Below are 13,009 nucleotides of genomic sequence, written 5' to 3'. Positions count from 1 at the left end.
CAAATACTGAAACCAACAGAAACATTACGAAAAACTTGACAAAGTCATCCGCTCTGGTTTCATCATTTGCGGCTTCCAGCATACGCTTTTCAATATCGGTTTTTTTTCGTCTTTTTATTTCCAGCAAAATAATTAGCCACAAAGACGTTAACCTTTTTAACCAGATCTTCATCAATGTCGTCTGCTTCTACATAATTCACCATTTGGAAACCAAAAGTCACAGCAAAATGTTCTGGAATTGTCCGCAAAATCATTTTCCTTGATCTTGCTAATTTGAAACAATACGGGAGCTTACCATCAAGTCTGTTTTCAATTGTACTTAAAAACATTATTACTCTTTGCTTTGTCTTTTTGATGAGCTCATCTTTGTTCATTACGCCATCATAGAACGGCTCAAAGAAACGCCAGAAAGGACATGATTTAAGAGCTTTCAAATGCAGTTGCTTGTTTTTTATCAACGCCTTAATTTTCACTGCTAGCTCGCACAAATGATGCAATGAGCACCTGTATGGTTCCTTATCTCTTTTTTTACCTATTGTGAAACCAAAATTAAACCATAAGAGAATAATAAATAATAGATGAAACCATAAGACATACACTTGTAATGATGAAACCATAAGCACGAACAAAGTGATGAAACCATAAGCATAATTGAAACTTGTATGAAACCATAAGATTACGTAACATAGCGCCAATCTCCACAGTTTGAATTCAAATCAACAGCCAATAACAACTCTAGAAGTAAACCAATAACTAAAAATGATGAAACCAATTTTGGGTTTCATTAAGAAACAGAAAATGATATCTGGTTTCATCGCAAATCTGTTACATCATTCTTGCAGACCTAAACCTAACAAATGAAAAGTGATGAAACCAAAAATGGTTTCATCAAAAAGACCATATTATTATGATGTAACATTAACAATTGGTGGAACCAATTTACCAATTGGTTGTAAAATGATGAAACCCAGAATGGTTTCATAAAAAAAAAACAGATTATACTTTGGTTTCATCAAATAAACAACAAATGAAATATGGTTTCATCAAATAGAAAAAAAAAATCTGGTTGCATCAAATATACAAACAATTGAAATCTGTTTTCATTTGGTTACATCAAACAAACTGAAACCTAAACCTAAACCAAAGAAACGATGTAACCAAATGAAAATAGAACCTAACCTAAGAAATGAAACCTAAAAGCAAACAGAAAACCAACCCAAAATCAAATGAAACCTAATAATCTTTTGAATTCAAACTCGAAATCAACTTGAAAGCAAATTCGATTTCTTACCTTTAGGAGATGGTTTCGCTATTTTCTTTAGCTTTTCATCTTTCTTTTTCGCCTGTTGATTTTGTTTCTTCGCCATTTGTGGTTGAAAAATTAGGTCAGATTTTGTAGCAGTGGTTGAAGTACGCAACCATAGAATAAGAGAAGAAGGTAAAATCGAGAAGATGATGACGAATACAGATTGATTTTGAACGATTTTGGCTTAGGGATGAGCAGATTGATGGATTGAACGAATACAGGAGCGGATTGATTTCTGAACGAACAGATTGATTTTGAACGAACATGAGCGGAGGTTTTAAGAAATTTTGTGGGTCGTTTTCTTTCTCAGTTTCTTTTGGGTTGAATTAGGGGAGGGTAGTTTAGACAGTTTATGATATTTGGGGTTTTTGTATCACTTTTGTTTGGATGGGTTTTTTGTAGATGGGTTATAACCCCTTTGGGGTTATAACCCGCGGACCCTATTAAACAAATCTATTTTCCCACGGAATAAAAAGTTGGTTTATACTTGCAAGGAGGGGTTATAACCCGCGGACCCTGTTAAACAAATCTATTTTCCCACGGAATAAAAAGTTGGTTTATACTTGCAAGGAACACATGATAAAGGACATATAGCCACAATATTCCTTTTTAGAAAATAGGTAAAACACATAAAAGCACTCAGATGTCTGAACCAAATCCTCAAATCCACTTCTCTTTCGAATCTGGGTCACCCTTCTTGAAAGCCTCGGCAATTTTGTCAACAGGAACAAGAGGAAGATAACTAAAGACGGCACTCATCTGTGACATGCTCATAACAACATCATTATATTTCTTCGACAACTGAGCAGATATAGGAACTGTCACATGTGCCACCATTCGGAAAGGAGGGACTCCGTTAAGCATCCACCAAGCTTTCACGGTCTCTTCTTCTAAGATGTCTATTACGAACTCAACTGCAAGATGTACTCCCACAGTTATACCTCCAATTAGACCCCCCTCTAAAAGTTTCATGGGAAGTTCCAATGCCCCTTTAATTATCGACTTTGTCTGGTTGCCTACCTCATTTACAACAGATGTAGCAACACTTAAACCTATTTGTGGAAGTTCCAATGCGCCTTCAACCGTCGACCGGGCCTGACTGCCTACCTCATTTACAACAGATGTTGCAACACTTAAACCTATCTGTGGAAGTTTCAATGCGCCTTCAACCGCGGACCGTGCCTGCCTGCTTTACAACAGATGTTGCAACACCTAAACCTATCTGTGGAAGTTTCAATGCGCCTTCAACCGCCGACCGTGCCTGACTGCCTGCCTGCTTTACAACAGATGTTGCAACACCTAAACCTATCTGTGGAAGTTTCAATGCACCGTCCACCGTCGACTGTACCTGATTGCCTAGCGAATTTGCGACAGTTATACCTCCCGTTATACCCTTGGATACAAGTTTGAATCGAAGTCCCAATGTGCCTCGAACCAATGAACTTCCCTGATTGGCCACAAGCTCTTCCACAGGGCCTACAACAGTTGTAACTCCTGTTACACCCTCGGATACAAGTTCCTGAGGAAGTTCCAACGCACCTTGAACCACAGACCCTGCCTGATTGGCTACCGAGTCAACCTGCAAACAACAAAATTAAGTAATATGAATCAGCTTTTTTTGTTTCACAAGAAACTCCACAAGCACTGAACTATAAATAAAGTATGCCCAACTAGTAACATATAAGTTGACAACCATTGATCCTACGGTACTGCTTGCTGACCCTATGACATCACTAATGTCTTTAACTCCAGGGATCTGGTTAAGGATGCCAAACATTGTATTCACTGGACTTGCCTGATATACAGTGAATTTTACCTGACCAGATTAATTTAGGATCTAATTCTCAGCCCAGCTGCAGGCGCATATATATTTGGAGCAGCAGCAGACAAGAAGCTCCTTTGACAAGGTGATCTACAGCTTAGATATCCTAACCATTAGGTAGATATTCTAAAAGGGGCCGGTAGGTAGTGTGGAGAATGAATCAATAAAAAGAACTCTTAGTAGTTTATATCTAGCAAGGGACCCAACTATTGATCAATGTATTTGCCATAGTCCCAACAGAAATTCCACATGAAAAGCAACCAATGAAAAAGGAAAAGAACCTAAGACTTTCTCAGGTTTACTCTATAATTTCAGGACATACTAGTTTACTACAGAGATACCATAACTTAAGTGTACATCCATTAAGGTTTTTTGTTTCTTTTAGATCAGTCAGTAGGAGACGACAAATTTTGAAATCATGTGGTAGATATTGGTAAAGGTCCCATAGCGGCAATTACCATGAGTTCAAAGAATTTTTAGATCAAGCCAAACTAGGCTCAGAAATTGGGTCGCGTGCTAATATGATGTGATTCTAGTGTGCAGATAAATGATTTGGTTGTGGCTATAAGGGTCACCTTTCCAGTTTGCCAAAATATGCTATCAGTGTGTTCCTCTATAAACCAATATGGTGGAGATGAGCTCTAAATCCTAAGTTCTGAATTCCTTTTGTTGAAATCATGCAATTTTTAGATAAAAGATGCATGGTGTGTACTTACTTTTTGCGCAAGCAATCTCTGGTACATCTACTTCCAGCCATTCTCCGGTACTCCAGAAGAACTGTTTTGATTTCGATCACATTGTTTATGCTAAGCGTTCACTAGTATCAGATGTACTCCGAAAAGAGAACTAAAATTTAGAAGAGCAGGTAAAACATGAATATAGAAAGAAAGATGTAGACAAACGGGATGTAACGTACAAAATAATTAAAAATTAGATGTGAATGCTGGCAGACCACATAATTGAGGATGAAAAGTTCGAACTTTAGAAGAGAAAATGCAAGCACACATGTTTGTGACTATAGGGTTATACTTCTCTGATAACTGAGCAGCTTTAGAAATTGTCACTTGTACCACCATTCGGAAAGGAGGAACTCAGTTAAGCATCCACCAGGATTACACATTTGTCCAACAAAAAATCTTTTAATATCTCAACTGCAAGATATACTGTCATGCTTATACCACTTGGTAGACCCTTCAACACATCAGAGCTCCTTGGACTGTCGAACTTGCCTAACTAGCTACCATAATTGTCACGGATGTTGCAATAGTTATACCTCCTGTTAGGCTTTCGCAGACAAGTTTTTGGGGCAGTACAGAGGCGCTTGAGCCATTGATATCTGACTACCTACCAGGTTTGCCTCAGATGTTGTAACAGCTATACCCCCTGTTAAACTATTCGATAAGTCTCTGAGATGTGTTTGAACTATTGACGTTGCATGACTGGCTACGACCCTCAGATACAAGCTGTAGGGGAAGTTTCAATATTGGCTACCAGTTGTGCCGCGGGTGGTTCATGCTCATCCAATTTACTTGTAGGCTTGTAACCAAGTCAACCTGCAACAACAGAAGTGACACTAATCAGCTATTTGTTTTATTAACAGTTCTACTTGCATTAACCGGCTAATCAAGCATGGTCAAGTAGGAGAAAATAAGTTGGCAACCTGGTCAAGTAGGAAAAAATAAGTTGCCAAATGCCAGCCACTGATCCGACAGTACTGCATGCCGACTCTATAACATAGTTGACATATATAACTCCAGGGATATGAGGAAGGATGCCTATCGACATCTTCATCGTACTTGTCTGATATATGGTGATTCTTAATTCACCAGGCTAATTGAGGACCTAATTCTTGCCTGAGACACCGCAGAAGGGAATATATACGTATTAGTGCACCAACAGACCAAAAGCTCCTTTAAGTGGGTAACCTGCAGTTTGGACATCCAAACCATTAGTTAGATAAGCATTCTAAAAAGTCTGGCAGAACCGTAGAAGCAATGACAGAATAAAAACAACGGCAACATAAAATTAGATTAAGAAATCAAGGAAACAACCAATATAGCCGAAGCAGTTTCCAACCTGTCCAACTAGGATGGCAATACCTGAATAATGACATGAGACAACAGTATTAAACAATGCATTCATCATAGTCTCACCAGACACTAACAAAAAGCAATCAATTCATAATGAACAGACCTAAATCCTCATGGAGTTCACTCTAAAATTCCATTGAAGTATAGTTTAGCAGAGAAATAAAGCACCAGCAGTCCTACTTTTTACAGGAAATGCTCTTGCAAGATACTTGTAAAGAAGCAACTTTCTATCATGAAATGCAAGTTATTGGGCAGTCTTTGGATTAATGAAAGGCTCATAACAGCCACTACTGCACTGTCTACTTCGGCTGCTAGAGATGCAAAAATTAGAACGTTTAACATAAGAAATAACAAGCACTCGACTGATAATTTTGATACAAAAATTATATCCAGAACTCGAAAGACATCATAAAACCATCCCTAAATATCACTATTCCCTTCCACATCCAACACAGAAACTAACCAAGAAAATGGACGTGTTATTACTAAATACTATTTACATACGCAAAGTTCAACACCACATAGTCCCTGTACACTCCTCACCAACACTCTGGATATCTAGACTAGAATCTAGGCTAAATGGTTGTCCCTCTATCTTTCACTAGTCTCCATACTCAAACCAAACCTTCACCCATTTAAATTCCCTCAGCTTGACTTATTTTCTTTTGAAACTGCTTTACCCTTCCTGAAAGTCTCGGCTATTTTGTCGAGGGGAACCAGTGGAAGGTAGCTCGAAGCTGTATACCCTTTTTGCGACATGCTCGTGACAACGTCATTATACTTCTCTGACAATTGAGCAGCCATGGGAACTGTCACCTGTGCCGCCATTCGAAACGGTGTGAGTCGGTTGAGTGTCCACCAGGCCTTCACTGTTTGTTCTGTTAAGCATTATCTGGACTTTGTAATTGCAGAACATGCGGCAGAAGTTACACCTCTGGTTTGAGCCTCGGATGCAAGACTGGAGGTCACTCCCAGCGCCTTCTGAACCATTGACCTTGCTTGACAGGCTAACCGCTTAGCCGCAGGAGGAGCATGTTCATCGAACTTACTTGTAGCAAAATCAACCTGCAGTAAACAAAAACAAATCAATAAGCCTTCTTTCACCAAAATTTCAACTAGGCATCAAACTACTATCACGTCTTGTTAAGCAGTCATACACAATGCAGGCAACCATAGTTCCTTGACCGATATCCAGTTGATGGCATGGTGAAAATTTTATGTAACAGTTCGGCTACGCATTTTACCACTATCACATTTTGTAAAGCAGACATAAACGACTAAGGCAGCTATAATCCTAGATGTAGCATGCCCTCAACAACTGGGACACTTCTTCAGTACCACTGTTATGGCGTAATCAATATCCAGTCTATAACATGGTATAACTATAACATAATGCACTAAGTCTCCCCCAACCAAATCCCCATGATTATACAACACAACGACAAAATATAAACGTCCTTCAAAGAGGAGCAACACACATCCTGCCCCCAGTAGGTATCTAAACAAGTTATAGCTGGTAATGGACATGGGAGAAATCAAAAGATGATTTAGTCGCCATCAGAAACAATTGAAGTTATGAACATATCACTTAGTAGTCCACATTCTAGCTAGGTACAACAGCAAGAATTAAATATCTGACAACTGAAACAACTGCATCATGCAAGTATATGTAAACGTCTCGAATACACACACATCCATACAAATCAACTCACAACGGATATAGAAATATTCACCAAATTAGCTCATAATATCTATAAATTCATAGGGGATGTTGAAATGAAAACCCTAAATTTAAGGGGAAAAGTATACCTTTTGATCAAGAAATCCAAGAAGATGAACAGGTACATCTCTAAACTTGTCAAGAACAGGACTAACAATACCCTCAACTTTTCCAATCTCAGATTTGAATGGTCCAGAATTATCTTTAACGAATTCATAAAAACTAGACCCAAAAATTAAAATGTTAAAATAAGCTACTTTTACGAATCCAAGATGTTTCAGCTCTTCATTACTGCTCTCAATGGTAATCTTAGCTCCATTCTCCCCCTGCGAAAAACAAACAAATTATTTATAAAAAAAATCAGAATAACCAATCAACCTGAAAGTAAATTAGGGTCTTATTTACAAACCTTGTTTCTTGTATCAGTAGTTGTCGCCATTGTTGCTGTCTGATATTTTTTTCTTGGTTCATTCAAAACAAAACTCAAGTAAAGGATCCAGCTGAGATATATATATAAATGTTATACGGAGCAGCAACCTTTCGATGTGTCTGGTATAAATTGACGGTTTGCAGTCTTCAAGGACCTACAAACAGCAGCATCGCTTTTAGAGTCGGTGGTAGTTAGGAGAACACTTGCGAAGTAATGCTAGTTAATATCGTATAGCGCTTTTGGTTTTTGGTCTTAAGCATTGACACGTGTTGCTAAACTGTGATTTGACATTTAGACGTGTAATGAAATTAGAAGCCCACGTAAGCAGTGTGGGTTACGTAGGTAGGAGAAAAGATGGAATCTACGGGAGTCCAGATCTGTTCACACTCCTCTAACGAGTGTGTATATTTCACATATTCTTTTGATTGGTTGATTATTTAACTGATGGTCCCATTATATTCATGTTTAGAATCACGACCCTCATTACATAATTCCCTAAATTTAATCAAGGATAAAGATTGAAATGTGAAATACACCCTTATTAAGGAATGTGCACGAATACACAAACATAGTGGTGGAGTGGTTGCCCACAAGTTTGATGTCGTCAATTGAAATTATTTTATTCCAAGATAGAATAAAGGGGATAGAGACTTTAGCTTCATCAATACAAATAAAGATACGGACCTTAGTTTCCAAGAAGTCTCTTATTCATTTTGCAGACTTGCTGAAGTAGTATTTGTTGTGCTTTTGGCACAATTGATATACGTATATTGACAGATTGTAAAGTTTGTGGTTAGCAGGTCGGGCGATAATCTGAGCTAGCCCGAATTCTATCTATTTCTAAAAAAAAAATGATACTTTAATCTCTTGCGTGTGCATAAATTTATATTCCCTCCGTTTCTTTTTAATAGACTGGTTTTCTAAAATAAATGTTTCGAAAAAATAGGCTGGTTTCCTAATTGGGAAAGTCAAATATTACTTTAGTTTTTTGGGATCACTTTTATCTTAACTTCTTTTGATGACAAGTGTCATGTGGACCATTTCAGTATACTTCTTTTGCTGACAAGTGTCATGAGGACCATTTCACTTCACTTCTTTTATTGACAAGTGTCATGAGGACCACTTTCAATGATTAGTTCTCTTAATTTTTCTCTAGAAACAAAACCAGCCTATTAAAAAGGAACGGAGGAAGTAATTTGCGTTTAATTTTCATCCAATTTAAGCTTAATTCTTGATTTATCTTTCTTCTAATGCTTTTCTTTTGGATTTCATTTTGAATTCCTGACATAATTAGGATGAATTTGCTTTAGAAGCTGGAAACAATTGGTAAAGAATTTAAGTATGATTTCTATACCAAAATGTATATATGATTTTTTTTGATGCTACCAAAATGTATATATGATCCATATTAGGCTGAGTGTAGTGGAGGAGGTAAGGTAGGGGTTGCACAGTGACGCCACGTCACGTTGAACAGAGGCCTGGGTGTAGCGGTGGGGGAGGTAATTTCAATATGGGCGAGAACGCAAACATCGCTTGAGTGAGGTCCCAAACGTCGCTTCAAAAGCGAGACCGTAGTCCTCGCTTGACTGGTCAACACACTTTGAAGCGATGTCTTGTCCCTCGTTCCAATTATATTACAGACAGAAGCATCGTTTTCTCCTCCTCATTCGACTTCATCGGAAATTTTCTCAAAATCTCTTCTTCATCTAGGGTTTTCTCTTCATCCTTTTTGTTGATTGAGTGTGAATGATTGGTGAAATATTAAGAGAATTCGTTGGAGGGGTTTTATCATTATGGGATGGTGATCATATGGTTTAAATTAATTTGATTCTAAAGACCCAAAACTCATTGAGGTATGTAATTGAACCTAATTCTTTTGATTGTTATTGATTGTAGTATTTGTAGTGATTGTTACTGATCATGTATTAAGTAATATGTTGATGGTTAATTGATGTATGTTTTATTTCATTTGATTTTGAATAGTTCTTGGTATCTTAGGGTTTTAGGGTTCTATGGAGCATGAGAGTAATACATACATTTGGGATTTTTTTTTTAATTATCTTGAGATGAACGAATTTTTGCTGATTTATAATGCTTGGGTAGTTTTTTTTTTAGTTTTTAGATATAGATGAAAGAATTGTTAATAATTTACAATGTAATGTTTGGGTAATTTTTAAAATTTTCAATTTAGATGAAAACTTTATAATCATAAATGGAGGATGTGAGTAATATATATTGTGCTTGTTTTCATTGTGCAATGGCGTCGAGTGAGATTTTGTCTAGGAAGGGTGATGTAAATCATAAAAGTAACTCATTAGGTGTAAATCATAAAAGTAACTCATTAGGTGATAGGGGTATGCAAGTTAAACAAGTTTCAAGTGAAGAAATATTATGACATAGCAGTGGAAAATAATCCTCAAGCCTTGGATGTGTTACAAAGTTGTGGTTTTTGTTTGGTGTTTGAATTTGATTTATCTTGTGCCGATTGTAACCGATAACACTTATGGAGAGATGGTGGAAGAAAACTAGGTCATTTCATTTTCCGGAGTTTGAATTAGGAATAACACCTTTAGATTTTGTAAGGCTAACCGATATTCCAATTGGTGGTGGACGAACGTTGCCAAGAATACGTCCTGGTTTGAAGAAGACAAATTATTTAGGATATGATAACACTATCTTTCTTGTGTGAAGGAAAACCATGATGTAAGAGCAGATGCTGCAGAGAAAGCGGCTAGAGAGTGTCATCCTCGTGATAAAGTTGGTGTATGGGATTCTACTGCATGCAGCATTCCATTGAGTTTTCTTGTGCACTACATTAATAGTAGGGAACACCATGAGAACCAGGGTATATGTGAAGAATTGACTAGAATTTTTTTATTGTGGTGCATTGGTAGATTTCTGTTAGGAAACACCACGACAAGAGTACATAAGGGATGGTTAGAATTGTTGGACAATTTTCATAACTTGGGCCAATATGATTGGGGTAGTGCTCCATTAGGAAATTTGTATGATTGCCTTGACAAATGGACCCCTAGCAATCATACTGAAATGGGTGGGATGTGGAATATTCTAGAGTATTGGTACTGAAAAAGCGGGGGTCTAACAACACCACCCAATATTTCGCTTAGCAATCTGTATGGACTAACTCCGAAATACTTTACTAGAGAATCAACTAGACAGTCAGACTCAATCTAGATAAAAAGTATCTCAAAGAGTTATTATCTCAATCTCTCGATTTGATTTCCAATCAAGCTAAAATCAATAGCAAGTCTTTATCAAAGAGAGATAACTTGGACGGTACCAAAGACCAATGTCCAAGGATCAATCAACTATAATCAACAACCAAAAGTTGGATTAGAGAAGTTGATGATCACGAACGCACAACATATATTATTTCTATTACATAAAATATAATGCGGAAAAGAAATAACACATACACCAGAAGTTTTGTTAACGAGGAAACCACAAATGCAGAAAAACCCCGGGACCTAGTCCAGATTGAATACACACTGTATTAAGCCGCTACAGACACTAGTCTACTCCAAGCTAACTTCAGACTGATCTATAGTTGAACCCCTACCAATCTCCTACTGATACAAGGTACAGTTGTACTCCTGCGCCTCTGATCCCAGCAGGACACTGCGTACTTGATTCCCTTTGCTGATCTCACCCACAACAAAGAGTTGCTGCAACCCAAAATCACAGACTTGATAATAAACGAATATGTCTCACACAGAAAAGTCTATCGAAAGGATAAATCTGTCTCCCACAGATAAACCCTAGGTTTTGTTCCGTCTTTAGATAATCAAGGTAACATGAACCAATTGATAATCCGGACTTATATTCCCGAAGAATAGCCCAGATTAATCAATCAGCTCTTTACAATCCTTCCTGACTACACAAGCGGATTGTCGAGGAATCACAAACAGTGAGACGAAGATGTTTGTGACTTCTTTATCTTGCCTATCGGAGAGCTCTCACGATCTCAAGCCAATTAATCGATTGTACTCGTACTATAGAAGATGCAAGATCAGATCACACAACTACGATAAAAGTAGTATCGGTCCGGCTTCACAATCCCAATGAAGTATTTAAGTCGTTAACTCGAGTTTAGAGAAGAAACTCAAGAGTTAATGGATATCGACTCTAGCGAGAGCACTAGTAGCACACAGACCTGTGGGGATTAGGTTTGCTCGATGCTAGAAGTCTCCTTTATATAACCTTCAAATCATGGTTTTGCCTTAGGTACAAAGCAAACTCTATTCACCGTTAGATGAAAACCTGATTTAGATTCAATCCAATATCTCTCAACCGTTAGATCGAAAGACATAGCTTGTCACACACACTTGGTTACACGTTTACTGGGTTTGAGAAAAACCATGCCCAAACGAGTACACGTATGTTGGTTCAACATGATAACCCAAAAGGTCAACCATATGAGCATCTCATATTAATCATGTTCTTCTTCACCATAACTAGTTCAATTGACTCAAATGAACTAGTTAAGAGTTGTTCAATTGCTATGCGATCTTATGTAACTACACAAGACACAATTGAAACAAAGATGATTCGATTCGATTAAAATCGGCTCATGAACATTATAGTCACGGTTTGCATAAAGCATTCCTTAATAATTAATGTTTCATGTTCAGAGCACATATTTAGATCATAACCTCTTAAGCTCACAAACAAGTTCGCGGACTTAAGTTAATCGGTTGAGTTTTCCAAACTCAGCAGAAATTCTCGGGTCGAGAAATTCCGCCAGTTCGCGGTCTGGGTTCGCGGACTTAGCACACAAACGAGTTTTGGAAATCCCAACAGAAATTCTCGGTCGAGAACTTCCGTCAGTTCGCGGACTTGGCAAGCCAATTCCAAAATCTTACCGATTTCTCTTGATCAACAAAGTTCGAAAATTTTGGTTCAAGGAATACATGGTTATATAATCTAAACTCTCATTTCAATCATTGAAACATTCTCAGAGGGCGATATTCAGTCGTGAAGAACAACAAACCTTTCTCGTCAGAGCAATTTCCAAGGTGATTGAAACTTTCATGACTTTCATCACTAGGTGAAGATAAACCTGATCAAAGCGAAACGCTTTACCAACACATGATTTCGAGTAAAAGATAAGCAATGAATACTCAGCTCGAAATATCAAGTGTATATGATCTAGTCTATATAGCATAAGACTTTTGTCTCATAAGAAGTAGGAGAAGAATAGATAGACTTTCGAGTGATAGATAAGTTCAAGTCTTCACATACCTTTTTGTTGATGAAGTTCCACGGTTCCTTGTGTAGATCTTCGTCGTTGTCGTTGAATCACCATGAAGTCCCTGAGCTCAACTACACTTTTCCTATCCTAGTCCGAGACTTATCTAATAAGCAAGAAATCAAGACTTTATAGTTTTGATCACTAACATTGACAAACATGCTTGATATAGCAACGCATGCGAGGTTGACCGAGCTATGCTCTAACAATCTCCCCCTTTGTCAATTTTAGTGACAAAACTATTAATACATATGGAATACAAAAAAGATAAACTTTAGTGGCTCATATTCCATAGTCCAATCTTCAACGTTCCTTGAAATCTGCGTCCTTCTAAGTAAGTACTCCAATGATCCCAAAGGTTGTAAGTTTAGT

General features: G+C 37.6%; 2 protein-coding genes across 7 annotated transcripts; both read right to left on the bottom strand.

Moving 5' to 3' along the window:
• Positions 1 to 1,838: 1,838 nt before the first annotated feature.
• Positions 1,839 to 7,469, bottom strand: LOC113281469. 6 transcript variants are annotated; one of them, XM_026530214.1, is made up of 8 exons: positions 7,348 to 7,469; positions 7,028 to 7,264; positions 5,322 to 6,283; positions 5,180 to 5,227; positions 4,789 to 5,053; positions 3,845 to 4,681; positions 2,568 to 2,885; positions 1,839 to 2,488 (listed from the first exon to the last, which is right to left on the bottom strand). In XM_026530214.1, exons 6-8 carry the CDS (start codon positions 3,869 to 3,871, stop codon positions 1,967 to 1,969), a joined length of 867 nt encoding a protein of 288 aa, XP_026385999.1. In that variant the 5' UTR covers positions 3,872 to 4,681; positions 4,789 to 5,053; positions 5,180 to 5,227; positions 5,322 to 6,283; positions 7,028 to 7,264; positions 7,348 to 7,469; the 3' UTR covers positions 1,839 to 1,966. The 6 variants fall into 6 exon arrangements, with proteins under 6 accessions (XP_026385999.1, XP_026386000.1, XP_026385998.1 ...); XM_026530215.1 differs by having other exon boundaries at positions 5,205 to 5,227; XM_026530213.1 differs by having other exon boundaries at positions 5,180 to 6,283.
• Positions 6,107 to 7,377, bottom strand: LOC113278988 (REF/SRPP-like protein At1g67360). The gene is made up of 3 exons (XM_026527704.1): positions 7,348 to 7,377; positions 7,028 to 7,264; positions 6,107 to 6,283 (listed from the first exon to the last, which is right to left on the bottom strand). Exons 1-3 carry the CDS (start codon positions 7,375 to 7,377, stop codon positions 6,107 to 6,109), a joined length of 444 nt encoding a protein of 147 aa, XP_026383489.1.
• Positions 7,470 to 13,009: the final 5,540 nt, after the last annotated feature.

Source organism: Papaver somniferum, chromosome 5, assembly GCF_003573695.1.
Source record: "Papaver somniferum cultivar HN1 chromosome 5, ASM357369v1, whole genome shotgun sequence".
NCBI lineage: Eukaryota > Viridiplantae > Streptophyta > Magnoliopsida > Ranunculales > Papaveraceae > Papaver > Papaver somniferum.
This window is presented reverse-complemented; position numbering and strand designations above follow the sequence as displayed.

Coding starts and splice junctions, on each gene's coding strand:
- LOC113281469 (XM_026530211.1), bottom strand. CDS start 3,083: ATGTTTGGCATCCTTAACCAGATCCCTGGAGTTAAAGACATTAGTGAT. Junction 2,886..2,999: donor GCAGTACCGTAGGATCAATG/GTTGTCAACTTA, acceptor TGTTGTTTGCAG/GTTGACTCGGTAGCCAATCA. Junction 2,489..2,567: donor TAAAGCAGGCAGGCAGTCAG/GCACGGTCGGCG, acceptor TAAAGCAGGCAG/GCACGGTCCGCGGTTGAAGG.
- LOC113278988 (XM_026527704.1), bottom strand. CDS start 7,377: ATGGCGACAACTACTGATACAAGAAACAAG. Junction 7,265..7,347: donor CTACTGATACAAGAAACAAG/GTTTGTAAATAA, acceptor TGTTTTTCGCAG/GGGGAGAATGGAGCTAAGAT. Junction 6,284..7,027: donor TTGGATTTCTTGATCAAAAG/GTATACTTTTCC, acceptor TGTTTACTGCAG/GTTGATTTTGCTACAAGTAA.